General features: G+C 55.0%; 1 protein-coding gene across 3 annotated transcripts; it reads right to left on the bottom strand.

Moving 5' to 3' along the window:
* Positions 1-1,034: 1,034 nt before the first annotated feature.
* CTSB (cathepsin B) lies at positions 1,035-20,575 on the bottom strand. Of its 3 annotated transcripts, none has more exons than XM_036856094.1 (10): positions 20,426-20,575; positions 9,323-9,473; positions 8,252-8,337; positions 7,214-7,328; positions 5,487-5,605; positions 4,657-4,742; positions 4,205-4,348; positions 3,712-3,828; positions 2,433-2,561; positions 1,035-2,116 (listed from the first exon to the last, which is right to left on the bottom strand). In XM_036856094.1, the coding sequence occupies exons 2-10, from the start codon at positions 9,446-9,448 to the stop codon at positions 2,031-2,033; spliced, it is 1,008 nt and encodes a 335-aa protein (XP_036711989.1). In that variant the 5' UTR covers positions 9,449-9,473; positions 20,426-20,575; the 3' UTR covers positions 1,035-2,030. The 3 variants fall into 3 exon arrangements, 2 of the variants coding, with proteins under 2 accessions (XP_036711989.1, XP_036711990.1); XR_005020360.1 differs by lacking the exon at positions 1,035-2,116 and adding an exon at positions 2,868-3,361 and having other exon boundaries at positions 2,431-2,561; XM_036856095.1 differs by lacking the exons at positions 5,487-5,605; positions 8,252-8,337; positions 9,323-9,473; positions 20,426-20,575 and having other exon boundaries at positions 7,214-7,287.
* Positions 20,576-20,983: the final 408 nt, after the last annotated feature.

The raw sequence follows: 20,983 nt of genomic DNA, 5'->3' as shown, positions 1-20,983 counted from the left end.
CCCCTCTAAATCTGAACAAAAATAAGCCTTTCTCCACGTAAAGAACGAAAAGGCGCTGTCACTTCCAACTGTCATCTTGTTTGAAGGCACCCAAGGAAAACTTACCACCTACTGAATTGAGCTGAGGCGATGAGGTGGTGGTAGTAGGGTAATTTGTTTACTAAAGTGACATCAGTCCCAATCATAAACATTGCTTTCTGTTTTCTCACAAAGACTCCTTAGGCCAAGCATGAAGATGCCCCGAGGTCCAGTTCGGTTCACTTAGTGCATCTCTGCTGGCTTCCGGGTGAGGATGGGAGAAAGTAGTAAACAGAATTATTCAACTCAGTTTGGGAGTGGGTAGAACATGTTAGAACTTCACTGAGCTTATGAATGTATCCTAGTTGGAATTGTACAGATAACGCAATGATGAATTTGTAGCTTTAACCCTTGTTAAACGTTCTGTAAGTACTATGAGTTTCACGTTTCTCCTGCAATGTTCACCACGTGTTTAAGAGCGTATTTGAGGTAGTTCTGATCCTAATTTCTGGGGCACATCGGAAGTTAAACCTCCTGTGCTTTTGGGAAGAGCTGGCCCCACCCCCAGCTGTGGAAGGGGAATGACGGGGTATTGACAGGCCGGGGTGTGGGCAGAGGTGGAGATTCTGACAGTCTCCTGTTCCCTCGAGAACTGGGGTCCTCCCGTTGCGTGTGGGTAATTAGGGTGATGCGAAGCAGCAATTCTTAACAAGCATCCCGAGAGACAGGAGCTCCTGACACCGCGCACGGGCTCTGCCCCGACCCGGGGAGCTGGTCTTCCAGCAGGACTGGCTACACCGCCAGCGCCCCACGCCTGCAGGAACCCGCAGGTCACTGCTGCTGTGCGGGTGGTAAAATAAAAAGAGGTAAGCGTTCTTGCTTCTTTAATTAAGCAGGGACAGAGCTCATCGAGGCTTGGGGCAGTGTGGGGTGGTCGATTTACAGAAGAGGGTTGATGAGAATGACGGAAAAGCAAGGAGAGGAGGTGCTGTGGTTTGAAAGTATGGCTGCAGCAGTGAAGTTAAAAAATTAGGTATTTATTTTGTTCCACTCAACCCAGGCAAGATATCCCTGGTTAGAGGTTCAAGGGCACCCAGATCCATGGGAACACGATTCCTTCTGGGGGAGGAGGAGAGACAGCAGCTAAAAGTCTACAGGCAGTGACAAACAATCTTCGAGACGGCACCAGGACGCAGACTTCACATTGAAGGAGAGGCATTTTATTGGCAGTCATTCCTTTCTTTGTTATATTAACAGGGTGAAGCAGTGATTTTAAAACAGTAAAAGCCGGCTTCTCCCCAAACTAGTTTCGCTGTGGGATCAGAGGGCAGCAGGTCAGAGAAACCTCAACCACCGAGTTTGAAGGAGACAATCTGTACAGCTGTACAGCTCTTCCAACTAGTAGACTCTCAGTCACATGATCAGCCAAGGAGCACGAAACAGAAAACCTAAGAATCATGCCAAGGACAAGACCAGAGAGGGTTAGCAGCGCTGCAGACCTCCACAGATGCAGGGGCCCTGGGAGAGCGTGGCTTTCTCCGAAGGGCTGCCCCACTATCTATGTCTTCTCAACCTACTCCGGATCTAGAAAGCCGCCTGCTTGGGTGGGACTCCATCCAGCTAGGGGAGCTCTGCTTTCCACTCCTTTGGGAAACTACAATCCCTGGTGGTGCAAAGGCGGGGGCAGCAGGCGCTACACAGCTGGTCTACGGGAGAGGCTTGCTCTGCTGCGGCGGAGATGATACGTGCCTAAGTGCTTGTGTCATGGCAGCAGTCCGTCCACTGGGCTGGCCTTGGCTGCGTCTCCTTGGAAGACAGTGCGGATGGCAGACATGAGGCTTGGCCTGACCCAGTCCTTCAGGCCCTGGCTAAAAACCCTTGTATCTCATCCTAACTCAAAGAATAAAAGACAGACATTCCTACCCCCCCATCTCATCCCGTCTGAATGGCGGTATTTAGGGAAAAACTGGCCCAGGGCCGGCGGACAGGCCCACAGGAGGTTACATCATCTTCTAGTACTGACGAATACATGGGATTCCAGCCACAATTTCCGATTCGATTCCACAGTGATCCTGTCCTCTGAGGATTTTAAAGAAGCCTAGAGAGCAGAAGTAAGACGCCCTTAAACTGTGTTTGGCTTTCGACCTTTGCCGACATATCCAGACCCACCCCTGAAAGATGGGGAAGCGGAAGTCACAGACCAGCCCCAAAGCTGTCACCAGCCGGCCCACAAGGTGCTCGGTTCACCCCGCAGCCCAGCCCCGCATCCGGCCCCTGCACCTGGTGCCCTGGGGACCCGGGCCGAGCACACACCCTCTCGGGGTCAGAGGCTGCCCTCGTGGAGGCCAGGACAAGACGCCCGCTGTGCCCTGGCTCAGGGGGCCCTGCTCTTAGCAGCAAGGGGCTGCGCTCACCATTGTCACCCCAGTCGGTGTTCCAGGAGTTGCCGACCAGCCAGTAGGGGGTGCCGTTCTCCACTCCCCAGCCCAGGATGCGGATGGCGTGGCCTCCCATCATCTCTCCTGTGACGTGCTGGTACACCCCTGGGAAAGGAGAAAGCGGTCAGACCGAGACCGGGCGGCCGCCCCATCTGCCACAGCACCCCTCCAGCTCGGCTGGTCACCCCAGGCAGGACAGACAGGGCCGGAGGAAAGGATGGGTCCTGGCGTTCCCCGAGAAGGCTCCAGGGCTTCCCAAAACATTTGGGAATTACTTATTTTTGAAAGCCTAACACACTCGAATATAGGGGGGTAAATATTAAGTTGGAGGCCAATCAAATGTGCTTGTTGGTTGCCTTTAAAACTAGAGTTGTAAATTCGAATAAAAATACCAACAGTTAACTCTGTTACCTACAGGGACTCCATGTAATGATTTGTCGAAAGGGTTCCGTGGCTTAGTTTTAAACTGCTGCTCTGGGGCGCACCCTGCAGAGGTGCTGTGAGAGAGGGGCTGGGCTGGCAGCTGCCAGGAAGATGCTGGCTAAGGTGCTCTGAGGGCCCCCGGGCTGCCGCCTCACTGGTGAATCACTTCGTCAAACTGGAAACGCGTCCTCTCATATAATATTGGGGGAGACTGTGTTAAGAACTGCCCAACTTTATCATTTTTTTCTTGCCAGGCACCTTGGTTTTTTTTTTTTTTCTATAAGACTGGAGAGCTTGGGAGTTTTCGATCTAGCAGCATATAAAATGAGACAGAAGCCCTCAGCACAGACTGTTCGTCTGGAAAGGGGGATTTCTAAGACAGCTCTCAGGCGGGGACCATCCTGTCCCCGGCCGTTTGAATCCCCACAGCAAGGTGCTCCCTCTTTCCTCATCCACTGGGTGCTGGGCATGATGCTTAGACTCTGCCAAGATAAAGATGGAGGAGGAAACCTACCGTTACAACGTGAATGCGATGAGGAAGCAATGGAGGCGGATGGAGGCGGGGATGGAAAGGCTCCCCAAGGAGATATTTGAGCTGGCCTTTCCGGGAGGAGTAGGAATTTGGCCATACAGGAAACCTCTGGAGATGCCAGGGGGAACCAGAGGACAGGGCAGGCAGGAAGCTGCCGAGAGCTCTACCACCAGCCAAGGGGCGGCCAGGGGCATGTGGCACCGCCTCCCCCTGGAGGCCCGCCTCCCACCCAGGAGGTCCCGCCAGCCGGGAACCCAGATCTCCCTCCTCCGCCAGCTGCCACCAGGGGTCGAGACACACCAGACTTGTACAGCAGGAAGTCCGAATACACGGAGAAGGCCCCCTCGACTGGGCCGTTTTTGTAGATCTCCGCCATGATCTCCTTCTCGCTACCGGAGACGCTGTAGGAACTGCATCCTGCAAAGGAACCGGCCAAGTGGGGCAGGGCGCCTCCCACAGAGGGTCGGTCAGTCACTCACTGATGCACGGGGCTTGCCCCGGCGCGTGTGCGCGGTGAGCCTGAGGCCCTGGAAGCAGGGCAGGCGGCCCCCAGAAGGATTCTAGGGCAGACTACTCCCCCATGAAATGAGGGCTTTGGTCTCTTCCTTCCAAGGCTGAAGGTCTAAGACACCATTCCCGCAGACTTCAGGGTGGAGACGGGCAGAGAATGCAGTGCGCTGCTCCCTCCCGTAAGACAGGCTCCATTCTGTGTTCCTGACCGAAGACCCCACAGCCCTGGTCCTCCCTCCTCGGCTTCCCCCGGCCGGTGCGCTGGGTCGCCCGCCCCGCTTACCAAAGTGCTTGTCTTCTTTGTAGGACGGGGTGTAGCCGGGCTCACAGATCTTGCTGCACTTGGGGGTGTCGCCCTCCCCCGTGCACGGGGGCCGGGAGCCGTTCACGTGGTGCTCGCAGGGGGGGATGGAGTAGGGCCTGCAACCTGGAGGGCCAAGGACAAAGGTAGGTGTCAGGAGAAAGCCCCTCAAAGGCCCCTTGAGGCCCGAGAGAAGAATTGGGGCGACGGCTCGCGGGAACAGAAGTCACCCTCAAGCCTGCGGCACTGACACCTTCGTCCTCCTGTTGCTAACTCCGCCATACACAAGGCTGCCTTGTCTTTCTACCTGAAGTTTCAGCCCAGCATTCCTGCCCTCAACCCTTAACCTCTACTTTATATGGGAAAGTGAGACCACTATCATTCCTGCACATAAAACCCATCTGGCCAGACGGGGGCTGAGGGCAGACACTCACCCACATGTGAGTTATAGAGGCCCCCAGACACCAGGCCATGTTTCGTCCAGAAGTTCCAGGCTCCAGAGGGGAAGCCGCCATTACAGCTGAGAAAAGAACCACTGGTTAAACTCATGGCGAGTGGTTCTCGCTGCTCCCAGACCACAGCCCGGTGCACCACCGCCGCCTTCAGCAACTGGCCCAACGGTTCTCCCAGATCCCCAGACGCCCCATTCATCCTCCCGACAGTCACTTCTTGCAGGGACTCCCCCAGGCCTGCCCACAAATATCCCCCAGGAGACAGAAGTACTTTCATAATCACATCCACACCAGGCTCCGTCTTCTGTCTAGACAGCGTTCTCGAAGGGCAGTACCTTAGAATCCCCTGGGGCTCTTACAAAACACCAATGCCAGGGACTCCCACTTCATTGCCGTGGGGTGAGACCTGGGCACTTTTTTTTTTTTAAACTCCCAGGTATTGCCAATCCGCAGCCGCATCTGAGAACTGCTGTTGCAGAACCACGGGCAGAGTTGGCAGAAGACAGGGATCTGGTCACTCACGTGGCTTACCTGGGAGCCCATCACCCTTAATTACAGAGAAGGAGACAGGCCCCACAGCACTGCATTTCCTCAAGCAGCAAAGGGGAACCAGCACGACAAAACCCAGAAGCCACGCCGCCTGTGCCGAGAACGTGTCTGGCCTGGACCCACGGCCCACACCCAGCTCTGTGCGGCCGGCCTGGCTTCTGACGCCCCGGGTCCCCATCGTGTCTCAGCAGAGGCGGCGTCCTGCCTGAGGGAGCTCCCCGGCCAGCGCCCACCCGCGGGTCTGCTGAGGGGCTCTCACTCACCCATCCCCACACTCGTCGCCACAGCAGGTCAGCATGTCCTCGGCGGACACCTCCACGCTGACACGCCCGTTGCTGCGGATGCAGAGCCGGTCAGAGATGGCTTCCACAGCCCCGAACGCCTGCAAGAACCGGCGCGCTGAGCCCCATCCTGCACTGCGGGCCCTCCAGCCTCCACCCGGGGGGCGACGTCGGGCACCCCGCGCCCTCCTGGCGGCTGGCCCCTCTCCACGGCAGCGGGGGGGCCTGGTGCTCGAGCTGGGCGTTAAAGCAAGAGAGCAATCCACCCCAAACCTCTACCTGGGCATTCAGTTCGCTGCTGAAACATGCAGTCTTTGGTTTCTGACATAAAAATATAGCTTGTACGAAGGACGAATACTGTACGATTCTACTTACGTATGAGGTACCCAGACTAGTTAAAATCGTGAGACAAAAACAAAAAAAAAAAGGGCTTCCCTGGTGGCACAGTGGTTGAGAGTCTGCCTGCCAATGCAGGGGACACGGGTTCGAGCCCTGGTCTGGGAGGATCCCACGTGCCGCGGAGCAGCTGGGCCCGTGAGCCACAACTACTGAGCCTGCGCGTCTGGAGCCTGTGCTCCGCAACAAGAGAGGCCGCGACGGTGAGAGGCCCGCGCACCACGATGAAGAGTGGTCCCCGCTTGCCGCAACTAGAGAAAGCCCTCGCACAGGAACTAAGACCCAACACAGCCAAAAAAAAAAAACAACAAAAAAAAAAACATCAGGGGTGGAGCACACAGCTGTTAGCGTAACCGATTCCACCGTGGCCCCTGCAGCTCCTCCGGTCCTTCTGCTGACCCTACCCAGGGCTGCACGGCGCAGTCAATCACTTCTGTGTCATCAAAGGCTTTAGTATTTACTAGATTTTAATAATCACTAGGACCTGGTAGCCTCTATGTTCTGTTAGTCCCCAAACAATGATGAAAACCTTCGCTGACATATTCCTGGTACCCGTGAAACAGGCTAGTTACCCATTCATGAATCTTAAGAATGCACTTTCCCTTTCCAAGCACCTACCTACCCCCCATACCCTGGGTGAGCTATGGAACTGTCCCAGGGGCTCCTCAGCAGTGCAGAAGGCGACTGCACATGCTTCCGGACTGCCGTCCCCACTCACACCCCTCATCCCGATCCCACCCTGCGAGTTACCCTGGAATACACTGATTCACTGATTTAAAAAAAGAAAAACCACAAGAGACAGCAGAAGAGTGGTTGCTGAGGGTCAGGGAGAGGGGAATGGGAGTTAGTGTTTCGTGGGGACAGAGTCTCAGTTCTGCACAATGAAGAGCTCTGTGGACGGAGGTGGTGATACCTGCACAGCAACCTGAATGGACCCAACGCCACATGTCATGTGTATTTTACCCAAACAAACACAATTAAGAGAGCTCATTGATACAGAGGGGATGCTTCTTCAAAGTTAATGGTATTTGCTGATGGCCTGGGACAGTGTGTCAAACAGAAATAAAAACTGCTTCACAACCCATACGTGGGACACGCCCTGTACAGGGCATTCTGCACGTACTGATTCTTCCGCCTGGTCCTGCGATGATTCACGACCTTAGGGATCCTTCTTGTTTTTATACTGGTGGAGACTGAGACTCGGGAACCTTCTGTGACTTGCCTAGTCACAGCTGGTCTAACCTCAACTCCCCTGGTCTCTCCCACCCCACCTGTCCCCTGGCCCCAGCCCTCCCGGCCAGCAGGGGCCTCACCCAGCAGGAGCCGCAGGAACCCTGGTCTCTGATCTCTCTGATGGTCGGGCAGTTTGGCCACTGTTCCCGGGCATCGAAGCTTTCAGGCAGAATCATGCCCTCAGCAAATGCAACTCTGGAAAAAGGAAGGTCTCCGTCACAAGCTGTCACCTTAGAACCCACTCTCCCATCCCCGCAAAGGCCAGCTGACTGCCATCACCTAGAAGGGAAGAGGCACAAGGATATGCAAAGGAGGGTGTATGCAAGGGTGTCCCCTTGGAATGTTATTTATTTAAACACTTTTTTTTTTTTTTGGCTGTGCCGTGCGGCTTGCAGGATCTTAGTTCCCCGACCAGGGATCGAACCCGGGCCCTCAGCAGTGAGAGCGTGGAGTCCTAACCACCGGACCACCAGGGAATTCCCCCCTTGGAATTTTATAAAACAAAATAGGTTCTACTGCTCCACGTAACTTACCATCCTGTACGTTTCTTTCTACACCCATTTTATGGATATTTTTGAGGAGTTTTCGCCACAGGGTCCAGATAATTGTATCTCTTGCTTCCCCAACCCGACCCCAAATCAAACATCTGCCCAGGTTCATCATTTTTTAAATACCTTCGCAACTGTGTAACGGTCCCCATAACGTAACTATCCCATCCTCACCGTTAGATTTTTCTAACGCTTCCTTCAAGAGTAATATCTACATGAAAATAGAAACTGCAGACTTTTCTAGAAAAAATAAACATTAATGGCAGATCATATGGTTTTTCTTAGATTTTCCTTAAATTATTCAAGATTGGGTCCATTCAGATCTTGGAGACCCAGACCTGGGGCCTTTCCCACTGGGGCGGGGACGCCTGGAGAAGCACCGTAGGAAACTCTGGCAATGGTGGCTAGGCCCTGTACCTCAGGCAGAGTCCCTGCAGCTCTGGGGGCAGTGAGGCCTACGAATGCCAGGGAAGCCTTCTTGCCTCCCCCTTCCCTCTGTGCCAAGCATCTCTGCTCCCATGGCAGTGGTGCTGGTGTAGCCGTGCGTCCTCCCCAGTAGTGGGCACTCACCTCTGGGGCAGCTTGGGCCCGCCCAGGAAGGTGCCACACAGCTTCTTCACGTAGCTCAGGTCCACGTTGTAGAAGTTGTGTCCAGCCTGGAAGACAGCCGCACCCATAGCAGTCACCCACCAACACGGGGCGGCGGGGGGGTGGGGATGTTTCCAGAGACGGGGTGGAGCATGCATACCACCCACACAAGCCCTGGCAAGGCCAGGGGTCCCCTCCACCTCCGCAGAGCAAGGGGGCTGGGGCACTGCTACAGAACAAATGTGTGTCCCCCCCCAGAGTTCATGTTGCAACCTAACCTCAATGTGATGGCGTTAAGAAGTGGGGCCTTTGGAGGTGCTTAGGTCATGAGGGTGGAGCCCCCATGAATGGGATCAGTGCCCTTTTATAAGGAGACTCCAGAGAGCTAGCTTACTCCTCAGGCCAAGTGAGGGCACAACAAGAAGTCAGCCACCTGCAACCTGGAAGAGGGCCCCCACCAGAACCTGACCATGCCAACACCCTGATCTTGGACCTCCAGCCTCCAGAACTGCAAGCAATACATTCCCGTTCACAAGCACTGATCCACACACTTTTGTTACAGCGGTCTGAACGGATTAAGACAGGCATCTGCAGAGCAGGCAGGGAGCAGCCCAGAATGACCGCACGGGCAGCGGGCAGCTCTCAGACCAGTGGTTATCTCCTCCAAGCTGTACCATTTGCTGATGTCACGAGAGACCCTCCACTGCCCTGAACATGGCTTATTCCTCATCCCCCTGTTCCTGTTGCCTCGGGCCTCAGGGCTGGGCAGAATCACGGAGTTGGTGGTACTGATGGGCTGTGACACCTACCACGGTGGGGTTACAGTGTCTACCCGGTGGTGAACTCTTCCAGAGCTGGTTTACCCCCATGCGCCTTCACACACTCTCACACACAGACAACACACACACAAGGGAAGGGGACAGGGCAGTGCGCGTGGGCCTCAGTGGCCAGGTCTATGAATCAGATCAACTGTCTAGGACACACTGTCCCATGGGCCACAGCTGCAGCCCCTCCCTCGGGAGTCAGAGTATACAGAAGGGGCCCCCAGCCCACCTTCCACGTAGTGTTTTGCTTGTTAACGAAGTTGACCAGCTCATCCGACAGAGGCGGGAAATGCACATTGCTCCAGGCCCTGGTCAGCACCACCAGGCAGCTGAGTGTGGCCAAGAGCCGCCACATTTTGGAAACTGGATCCTAGATTAACCTGGAAAGGAAAGGACACAAGACATCAGGATGCTTCTTCCCTCAGTTCAGGTGCTTGACACACACAAGGTGTCACCTCAGGTAGCCCTGTTCTGGGGCCACAAACAAGCCAGTGGTCAAAGGGATCCCATTCCGTCCTGGCTCTACCATCTGACCCCTTGTGCTCCTCAGTTTCCTCTTCTGGAGATGAGGTGTCAGCAGAGCGCCTTCAAGCCTCGGTACCCATGTGCTCTCAGGCCTTGTCTCAAAGTCCCAGCCCATGCCCACAGCATGCAGGACTGTGAAATGGACTCATGTTTGTGTCCCACACCCCCAAATTCAAGTTGAAATCCTACCCCCCAAGGTGATGGTGTTAGGACGTGGGGCCTTTGGGGAATGATGAGGTCACGAGGGTGGAGCCCTCATGAATGGCATTAGTGCCCTTATTATAAAAGAGACCCTACAGAGCTCCCTGGCCCCTTCCTCCATGTGAGGACACAGGGAAGTCTGACCACGCAGGGGGTCCTCACTGGACGATGCTGGCCCCTGATCTGGGGCTCCCAGTCTCCAGAACCGTGAGCAGTAAGTTTGCTTGGAAGCCACCATCTGTAGCATTCTGTTGTAGCGGCCTGAATGGCTAAGACAGACTGTGTGCTCCCCCTCCAGCTGGCTGGGAGCATGCACGAGAGAGAAAGCCAAGAAAGGGCTGTGCTGTGTGTGTGGCCCCCTCGGATGCCAGCAGGACACCGTGTCACCCGGTCTCTAGAGCTGCTGCAGGGCCAGGGCAGGGCTCACAGTCTGAAATGATGCTGGTCACTGCATGGTTTGTGGATCAACTATCTTGTGAGCTGTGAGGTCGGGGCCGAGGCCGCTCTGCTATCTGTCAGAACCCACCCCAGGGCCCAGGTGACAAGCAGTTCCAACAAGTCCCTCCCAAACAAATGGACAAACCCAGATCTTCAGGCAAAGTCGAATCCAGTGCCCTCCCCACTATGGCCAACCTGCCTCTCCATGGGTTCCTGGAACAAAGTTTGTGACTTCTCCCAAGTTTGTGCTCCCAAGGAATAAACAGCCTTTTCCTGTGATCATGTCTCAAGTGGAAGACCAGTGGGATAAGAAAAACGCAAGAAAAGATAAATCTCATGAGCCACATTCTGGACACCAGACAAGCAAACGCAAGCCCACCTCCAGCCCTGCATGTGCTGTCTCGAGAGCCGGGAAGCAGAGCTGGTTTGGCCGGTGGTACAGGTCTCCCGGGACTGTCCGTGGCTTTTCCAGTCAGCCAAGGGCTCTGCTTCCAGTTTCAGAGACGGGGCTCCCGAGAAGGGAAGCCATCCCATCACCACCAAGGCCTTAGCTCTTGGATTGGCCTGCAGGTCAGGAGACTGCCAACTTCCAGCTCAGCCTCTGAGGCACGCTCTTAGGCAAGAAGCTCTGATGAGAGCAAGAAATGTGACCTGGGCGCCACAGCACTGCGGGGCCTCGTGAGATGCCCACTCAGTGAGCGCGTGCGTGTGTGTGTGTATGCGTGCGTGCGTGTGTGTGTGTTGAGCCCTCCTGTCCCTGACCTCAGGGGCTGGCACAGCAGGGTCACTGGGTCACCTCCTCAGGTCACAGGTTTTTGTGAGGGGTACACGAAGATGACGTAGGTGACAGCACCGAACATGCTGCCTTCCACACAGTGAATTATATTCAAGGGAAAACCTAACTTAATTGTTGCTTAAGCAACAGTTCACTTGGAGGAATCCACGTGTGAAGATAGCCAGACGGTTCTGGAAAAGAACAGTGATGGAGGCCTGAAGGTCTGGGGTGGGAAACGTATGATAAACCCTGGGTGACGCCAGCCCAGGAAGAGCTGCATCAACTAAACAGGCCATTCGGAAGCACATCCTACGAGGGCGGAAATAGCACATCTTGGTGGATGGTGCCTGCACAACTGGCTGTGCAATTTGGAAAAAAGAAAAAAAAGACTCAATCTTTACCCTCAAGTCCTTACTATACAAAAAGTGCTACATGGAACAAAGATCTTGAATAAAAACAGAAGTTGTATGAAGAAAATAAGGGCACTTTTAAAAATGTAACATTGGCGTGACGAATGCCTAAGATTGACATAAAACAGAATCTTAAAGAGGAAAACGATTACATGAAAATAAAGCCTCTCTTCTAGAAAAAACAAAATACAAAGTGACAAATGGACAAAAAACAGTCCTTACAAATACTTAGGGCTCCGTTTCCCTAATACGCAAAGGACTCAGAAAAATGGCCAGAAGACATACACAGTAAATGTACAGAAAAAACTATAGAAGGCCAACAGATACTTAAAGATGCTCAGCAAAGAGGTATGTATCTTCCAGACTGGCGAAGGTTGCAGGGTTGGAGAGTTTTCAGCTGGGGTTAGATGTGCAGGGAAACAGATGCTGACGCTGAGGAACACCCGGTGGCAGGTGTGACCCAACCTCTATCAGTTCTCCTCACTGCATGCCCTTTGACTCAGCAGTTTGACATTTAGAAATTTATCCCACAAGCCTCAAGACGAAAGATACCGGTACACGGGTGTTCACTAAACATTCTTGGTGTTCGCAAAAGACCGGAAAGAAAGCATCTAATAACATTAACTGTAACAGCTGTGGTAAACGCTTAAATAATAGAATACATAAGCAGCCATTAAGAAATGAACTAGTTGAAGTGAATCACACTGTACTGATAAAAAAGACCAAAATAGACAGTAAGTGAAGGAGAGCAAAGCAGCAGGTGAGTCACGGCAAGTGTGAGCCCATCAAGCCACGTACATGTTTATCCCTGTCACTCGTGGAAAACGTTGAGAAAAACATACACAAGTCCCAAGAAACTGATTTTCACTATATAGCCGCCTTTTTTTTTAAATGAGCATGTTATTTATTTATTTATTTATTTATTTATTTATATTTTAAATGAGCATGTTATATTTGTGGGGGTTTTTTTGAGGAAGAATAATAGCTGGTGCTACCAAAGACCCAGAGCCACCCAACTGAAAGAACACTTGTTCTGATGAGCCCCCAAATGCTGTTTCCAATCAGATGCCTTCTCCCCAGTGACTTTCCGCTCAGAATGCTTAACCTTCCCATTTTCAGTGACTCATGGGGAAGCTGGTGCTCAGTGACCCCGTGTCAGGAGCCTCCAGACTGTTAGGAAACGTCTTGCCGTGTCCGCGTGTGGCAGGAGGGGCGCCAGAGCTCTCTGGGGCCTCTTTTAAAAGTCAGAGGGTTCCTTTGTATCGACACCCTGACTTACCCCTGGCGTCTTAACACCGCCCCAAGATGGGAGGTGTGTTCCCCACACGTGGGCGTCCGGACCCCCCTGGCAGGTGGAGGCCTGGCCGATGGGCCCGTCAGAATCGCGCCTGGAAGGGCCGCCACCCTCGGCTCTCACCACTACGTGTCCCGGTGTCAGGAACGTGGCAGGGTCCTCAGGAAACCAGAGGCCATCCGCGCAGAACGCTCCCTGTGTGTCAAACAGGAGCGTCCCCAGGGCCCCTGCGGGCTCAGCCGGCCGCTCACGCGGAGCATGGGGCTCTTCCACGCAAGCAGACTGCACAGATCTCTCTGGGGTCGGGAATTCCCTGGCGGTCCGGTGGTTAGCTCTCGGTGCTTTCACTGCCGAGGGCCTGGGTTCGATCCCTGGTCACCCCTGGTCCGGGAACTGGTATCCCGCAAGATGCATGGCGCAACCAAAAAAAAGGGGGAAGGATTCTCTGGTTTCGCGGGGGCGGGGAACGCGGGCAGCTCCCAAGTGGTTCTCAGCTGCCGTGCTGGCAACTGCCCCACGCCCCGCCCTCCTTTCCTGCTCCATGGCTCCTGTCAACCGTCCTCCCTGCTCATCCCTGGCCTCGGTGAGAACCGGGCCCATGAGCCTACGGTCAGGGCGCAGTATGAAGCACCACTCCAGTCTGGTCATGGGACCTTCCCTGCAGCCGCAGCCCGCCCGCCGGGGCCGCAGCGTCACAGGAGAGCATCCGGGCTGGAGTTCAAGTGGTCAACAGCCGCGGGAGCCGCTGGAGAGGATGAGAGTGGGGCTTGGAGTCAGGAGACCTGGATTCCACTTACTTCCCAACTGTGTACCCGCCTTCACTGAGCCTCAGTCTCACCACCTGTAAAATGGGGCTAGTGACCACTCGTGTCCCCGGGTGGAAGTCCAGAGTGAAAGGAGGGTGCCTGCCAGTCAGAAGGCAGCAAAGGCCCCACCCTTCTCCTCCTCCCTCTCTCCTCTCCTTTCCCCACTTGCGGTCCGTGCCAGACAAGTCCAGTTCACTCAAACCCGCCCAAAATACCTCCACGTCACAAAAAGCCCCAATTAAAACTGAGATTTTTAACCCCAATCAATCTTCCAATGGACCTCTCCCTTCTGAGCGTCCGGGGGCTGTTGAGATCCCAGAGAATACGGAATCAAATTTCTCCTCCTATGGGGACAGAGAGATGCCCCTGCATTCCAGTGGACACCACCTCTTCCTTTCTGTCCACATCCACATGCATCCTGAAACAGGACAAACTAAGCACAAATGGTTTAAGGCACGAACTCTGCTGTTACCAAGCCAGTCACGGTCCCACTCGTGGCCTCAGCACGAAACACCACCAGCTTTCACTTCCCCTCTTTTGAACAAACGTTTCCCTTTTCTCAGTTCTGTGGGGGTTTTCCCCCCTTAACAACCAGAGAGAAAGGACAGAAAGTCCTCACTGTGAGGGAAGAGGGCCCCAAACAGGATTAGGACACCTGCAAGTCACCCGATCCCCCTCAGGGCGCGGCCGGGAAAAAGGACAGCCGTGGGCAGCTGTGACTTGCAGCCCTCAGTCAGCCGACTTCCTGGGAAGACCCTGGGCTCCACTACACCCTCCGGCCCTTTCCAAGCTACTCTCTGGCTGTAAAAAACGGGCTCTCTCATTTCTTTCCGCTCCAAACCCCCTAGAGCACTTGACTGCTTATGTGAAAGCACATTCCGCTCGAGCTCCGCAGAATGTTGTCCCGGGCAAAGTAGGGCCTGCGTCCAGGTGACTCTGTGAGCCTCCCCAAGAGCAGAGCTGCTCCCCACACCACCCTGAAGCCAGCCCTGGGCCCACCATGGGCCTCGGGGCTCTGGAAGGAGGGGAATGAACACAGGTGTCCCGACATCCCAGGGACACACAGCCGAGCTTGATTTTGAAAACAGCTTTCTTACGTGGTTAAGAGCCCTCTGTGGACCGGGTTCTAAACCTGATCTAAGGAGACGGGACATACGTGCCTGAGATTTCCAGATCGGCCAGCTGCAGTCTTCTGGCTGACCCAGAAAAAGACGGATGCGTGTCCAGCCACAGTCCCTCACCAGGTCCCGTGCTCTTCCTTACCCCCGGCTGCCGCTTAAACACTGCTGACCCCTTTCACTGTTGGCTCAAAAGAACTGAGTGCCTACATTTTGCCAACAGCCACAAATTAAGGTTGTTTCTTACATGTCAGCAGAGTGGCTCTAGGCGGGGGGAAGGTGGAAGGGCTGGAGGGTTGTGAAGGTTCAGTGGGACCTTTTTGCTACAGCTTGTGCTTCTTTCTCTTCCACAAAGACTACGCTTGCCCCTCGCCGTCACCGCGGCACTTGCTCCCGAAGCTTGGGCCGCTCCAGCGCACCCACACAGAAGCAGGCAGGCCTGTGCTTCCCCTCCGTGTCAGCCGCCCACTGACACCTCGATGTTGGAGTGGCACAAGCGCCTTGACCTCAAATGTGCTCTGATCGACCCGAAGGGCACCCGGGACCTCTCCTCGAGTCTGAAGCACAGCCTTGATGTGGTCTTTCTGTTCTACGTCTTGGTTCCTAATGGAAACATGTGAAGCTGCTTTCCGGCTTATCATCTTTAAATCAAAACCAAAACCAAACAAAGACAGCTGCCAGTCTTCATCCTCACAGCTTTCAGGAGACAGACGGCCGGGCACCAGTTGGCTATCCAGCCCCTAGAGCCGGGACCCCGCAGCTGAACGCGCCCAAGCAAGTGCTGTGTGACCCAGAAGAGGGTCACCGCAGGCTCCAGGAGCTGCGAGAAGGCCCCACCTGCCTCAGCCACCTGAACCCTTTAGGACACGCACAGGGCCTCCCCTGCTCCCCATCTGCCAGTCTGTCTGAAATAAGTGACTGATTCCCACCAGGCTCGGCAGGGAGGCCTCCTCGAGCTGCTCTCCCGTGGTGCCTGGAAACCGTGCGGCTACAGTGCCCACAAATGGAACACTGCTTAAGATCAGTCGCAGCAGCTCAAAACCTGCACACACAAGAAAATTACTCCCCTAGGCCTAAAACAACGGACCCCCCCCAAGAAGGCCCTCAGCAGTCAAAACATTTTGTATTTTTGAGAAACATGACCATTTGGGCAAAGTTCTGGAAAGTTCTGGAGGCTTTTGCTTGCTGGATTGCTCCCCGACTCCGACCCTGACTTAGTGAGATGCTGAAGGGGTGCTTCATCCCCGTGCCTCAGCTTCTAAAACGGGTGTGCTGCCCGGATTCTGGAGGACCTTGGGGCTGCTTCCTAAAAGCTTTCAGAAGTCCCTGGAGGCTCAAATGAGATTAGCGCTCCCTGCCTCTGCAGCCTGCGGGAACACAGCAGCTCCCTAATTCAGTCCCGGGCTGGAGTGCGTCTCCCTGCTGGCTGGGCACTGGTCGGGGGACCGGCAGACACGAGAGCAAGCAACAGAAAGGCCTCGCCTCTCCGGCTTGGTCCGGGTTTCCTCCCCTGGGGCCCTGGGAAGATACACTCCCCTCGCCAGCCTGCTGGGAGATGGAAGGAGACGTCTTCCCCGCAGCCTGGCTCGGTGTGGACAGCCCTACTGCCCCCTGAAAACCATCCCCCACGCACCAGCACCAGCAGCGCCAACATGCCGGTTAACTCCTGCCATCCCAGGGTAATTCTTTCTATTCTCAGCTGTATCCCAGGGTGGAAGAAAAATCATGATCCCCCTACTCAGATGGTGGTTTATCCTGCTATCTTGACCACCAGAACAAAGCACCCCCCAAATACCTGCAGGGTTAAGTAGATGGAGAAGGCGGGGCTGATGGCCCCCAGCTGATGTGTGACAAGGCCTCTACCCTGGAGCGGCTGAACCCCTCGGGCGGCATCGCCTTCCCAGGTCTTGCGCAAGCCCAGAGGCCATGTGACTGGTTTGTTCCAGTGAGCACATCCTGCCCCAGTCCAGGTCAGCAGGTCCGGGGGTCACAGAGAAGCTCAGCCCCGCTGGGTTCCTCGGCAGAGTAGCTAGTTTCACACTGCTCTATACTGGATCAGTTCATTATCTAGATGGTTATCTGTCCCATCCTCCTTGCCGCATCCGTGCTGGTAACTCTAGGTTATCTTGATGACCAGACTAAGTGAGTGATTTGCCTCGTAGAGACAGGTAATACAGTCAAGACTGCAGGCACCGTCCTTCCCAGCACCCAGCATTCATAAGATGGTAGTGAAGGAAAAGGGCCTCTGGTCTTGATTAAGGCTTTTGTTTGCCTGGTGAGGGTAACTGAAGCTTGAGAAAAGACCCAAGGCAAGCTCTGGATGGTGTACCTGGGTAGGGACAGAACTGCCAAGAGATCGAATTGTAGAGATTCCTTCACAATTATCTGGGTGACACCTGTCATGTCACAAACGTGCAGGTGCCTCAGTTTTCTCACCTGTGAAGTGGAAGAGTCAGACTTCCAGTACCCAAAACCCACACGCATCCTCAAAGTTAAAAAATCAGAAAATATTATCTAATTGCAGACAAGTCCAAATACCCAGGTTAGGATCAAAAGAAACCTTAAGTTCTAGCTGTGGACAAACACATTAAAACCCACAAACTATCACTGATCAACAACAAAAATAGAAAAACCTCATCAATGATTTCCTAGAGCAAAGAATTAAATTTGACTTCCCAGTCATGCAAATTAAAACAAGGACAGCATTTCAAACGCACCAGACTGGCAGAAATTAAAGTCCGATAATATCTGGTGTTGGTAAATATGAGAGACAAGAACCCTCAAGGCCACTGGGAATATACGTTGGTAAAACCTCATTGGACAGCACTGTCAGTATCTAGAAAAATGGAAGGTGCACACACCTTAGGACCCAGCAACTTACTGACTTCTCCTGCTTCTGCCCTAGAGAAACTCTTGCAAGTGTCTGACAGACACAAGAATACTGCAGCGCTGTGAGAACACTGAAAAAGCAAAACTGTCCCTCAGGAAATAAATACACCCTGCATTTAAGATGAATGAACTGGATCTGTTATGTATTAACATAAATCAATCTCACAGACACAAGTGGAAAAAGGACACGTGCAGTATAATTAAAGCATGTTAATTTCAATAACATTATTCACAAATTGATACAAAGTATTAAAAGAACAACAAGCAGAAAAAAAACCCAACCAGGCAGGGGAATCACAAAGCGCACAAAGAGCAGACAGGAGTTACAAGGTCCCTCAGCCACCAGTAACAGATCTGCAGAGTGAAGAAGCTGGAAGCTGCTGCCTGCCGCCGGGGGGCCATGACCAGCAGGAAAGACACTGACTCTAAGACCCCACCCACCACCGCCGTGACCACACACACACACACACACACACACACACACACACACACACACACACACACACCCGAGATAAGAAGCTGTGGGTGCTGCAGAAAGCAGGTGGGGATGAGGCCTGCGCTTTAAAACGGGACTGAAGTCTAAATATTTAATGGTGTTTGATCCCTAGATCCCCCTCCTACCCAAACTAGGGTGGGATGTGAACATACCAGGCATGGAGAGACTTCGGAGTCATCTCCCAGGCACCCTTGCTTAGGCAGCTCTGGAGCGTGCGCTGAGCGTGAACCAAGAAAGATGAAGACATGGGACGAGGGGTGGAATGCCGACGGCCTCCCAAAACCCCGTGAGTCCAACACACACCTGCGTGTGCTTCAACTAGATTCGTCCCACTTACTGTCAATCCTGACCACCTCTACACGTGAGGCTGAACCACATCCAAGTGCCTGACTGCAATCCTCCTTGACCTACAAAAATTACCATTTCATATAGTTCAGCCTCACGTATTTCCAACGCTTTCCTTATGCTAAACTGCCCAAAACAGGCGGCAGACACTGTGGGTCCTCACCCTGAAACGTTTCAGTTCTTCTCTCCCGAGGATGGGGATATTCAACACAACCCCAACTCATCACCACATTTAAGAAAACCACCCAACAGACATGCCAAGGCTCAGCTGAAAGCACTCTTCCTTCACTTCCCTATCCAGCTGCCAATGGTAACACAAGGTATCTTAGCCCTAAAATGTATGCCACTTTCTACTCCAACTCCCAGGGCCGGCAGCTGGGGAAAGAAAGAGCCCATCTACAAGGAGGGCCGCAGCTCGAGCTGCTGAATCGGCAGCACACAGGCAGGTGCTTCCTGGAGCTAAAGGGCGTCCACACTCTCTGCCTGGCCAGTTCAGAAACAGGCTGTCCTGACCCAGCAGCAGGGGAGCTCAAGGGGAGCCTGGGCTGTGTCTGGCCCAAGTCGCCTTCCCCTGGGCCTGGGAAGCCCCCAGATAAGGGATCTGCACCCTTCCACTTGGCTGCACCCCAGCTCTGGGACAAAAATGCCCCCAAAGGTTTGAGCGAATCCATTCTCCAGGGTGCCTTCAACTCTTTGGGAAAGCCACACAGGTTGGGGGCGGCCCAGCCCCTTTCTTTCTCTACGAAGCTCAAGGGCGCTAGGTCACCATCACCAGTGCCAACAGGAAACAATCCTCCAGGAAATTAAGGATGTTATGAAAGAAAAGGAAAGTAGCCTTTACCAAACCAGACCCCCTGCTAAGGCTCTTCCTCCTATCATCCTGCATCTATAGATTCAACTAGATGAACGCACCTCAGCTGCATTCGCCTCTAGTGAGGCCCCTGAGGGTCAGTTTTTCCAGAGATAACCAAAGGTTCTAGGCCTCCCTTTGAACCCCTCCTCCCCGCACTGGGTACAGTCTCTCCTGGGTCAGGGGGAGGGAATGTGGAGCCTGGGCTACTGTCCTTCTCCCCGCGCCAGCCTACTGGCTTCCTCAGTGCCTGGGGAAGGGGTTGACCGAGGCCCACGAAGAAGACAAATCCAATTCACATCTACCTGGACAGCCGGCGGACCCCCAAACTCGGTCACCCCACAACGCTCCCTCTCCGAGGCCTCCAGGGTCATCAGCTGAGCGATGGGCGAGGCCCCCGGGGCTCTGCCCTGCCTTCGCCTCTCCCGCAGCACCCTGGGCCCAGGCCGGCTCCCTTCCTTAGCAATCCAGGGGTGGGCTCGGCATCTCTCTCCCCACACTCCCGGGGGGGGGGGCTGACACCCCGGGTCCTACAGTCTCCTGTCCCCCGCTCTGCTTAGTTTCTCCTCCCATCTGTGGATTTAACTCTTCCTGTGGGTCCCACCCCCCTCCCCCCAGTTCCAGGTTCCTATTTTCCAATTTCTGTCTTCTGGGGGTCTCCGAACTTGGGTGTGATTGTGTGCAAGAAACTGCCCAGGCAAACCTTTTAGAAAAAGAATACACCTAAAACTGATGCAGGTAAATACTATCATCTCAGCAATTTGCCGAGGAAACTGAGGCCCAGAAGCTCAAAAGGGGCTGGGGAGCCGGGCTGCCGCCGAAAAGTCGGCAGGGCCCGGGCCAAGCTCTTCCTCGCAGGCTCCTCCCTCGGATCCCACCGCCCGCCCCTCCCCGGCCCTGAAGACGGCGGACCGTGGGGTCTGGATGACCAGGCCTGGGGTCAGAACACGGCCCGGGGACGGGGCGGGGGAAGGAACACGAGCCCCCCAGCCGGAGTGGGAATGTGGGAGGAGCCCGGGCTACCCGCGCGGGGGTTGATTTCTGCTTTTCTCACCACAACGACGTCCGGGAGGGCGCCGTGCCGCCCCGGCTCGCCCGGCTGCGACTGCCCGAGGGTCCCCCCTTCCGCCGGCCCGGGACGCCGGTCTCCCCATTCCCCCGACCCGCCCGCACGCACTCACTCACCGCGCTCCGCCGCCGCCGCCGCAGAGGGCCTGGGCCTGCAGCCTGAGACTGCCCTGGCCGGGTCTGGTGCTGCTGCCGGTGCCTGAGCAGCCGCTGTAGCTCCCCGGGGTCGCCCCCGCGTTAAGTACCGCGCCCGGCCCCGCCCCGCGCCCGACGGACTCCTCACGTGACCGCCGGCGCCCCGCCCCGCGCCCGGCTGACTCCCCACGTGACCGCCGGCGCCCCGCCTCGCCCCGCCCCCGCGCCCGCCCGGCTCCCGGCCGCCTGGGAAGAGGGGCTCTGAGCTCTGCCGCCTTCCACCCTGCGTGCTGGGACCCGTGCGGAGCGGAAGGGGGCTGGAGGCGGCCCTTGGGGCCTCACCCCGCCTGGAGAGATTCCCCGGGGCCCACCCGGCCGAGACGCAGCGCATCAAAGCCAAAGCCCGGATCCCTACTTGGGGGAGGGGATAGCTGTTCCTTATTTCGTTGATCCAGAAACAACTGCCAGAGATGGGGATATCGAGACAGCGGGCTTCCCAGAAGAGCCTTAAAAGCCTGTTGGCTTTACCGTTCTGAGAAA

This window comes from Balaenoptera musculus, chromosome 6, assembly GCF_009873245.2.
Source record: "Balaenoptera musculus isolate JJ_BM4_2016_0621 chromosome 6, mBalMus1.pri.v3, whole genome shotgun sequence".
NCBI lineage: Eukaryota > Metazoa > Chordata > Mammalia > Artiodactyla > Balaenopteridae > Balaenoptera > Balaenoptera musculus.
The sequence above is the reverse complement of the archived record's forward strand: the minus strand, read 5'-3'. Positions and strand labels throughout refer to the sequence as shown.

Coding starts and splice junctions, on each gene's coding strand:
- CTSB (XM_036856094.1), bottom strand. CDS start 9,448: ATGTGGCGGCTCTTGGCCACACTCAGCTGCCTGGTGGTGCTGACCAGG. Junction 4,349..4,656: donor CCTCTATAACTCACATGTGG/GTGAGTGTCTGC, acceptor TTGGCCCTCCAG/GTTGCAGGCCCTACTCCATC. Junction 2,562..3,711: donor CTTCCTGCTGTACAAGTCTG/GTGTGTCTCGAC, acceptor CTCCTTTCCCAG/GGGTGTACCAGCACGTCACA.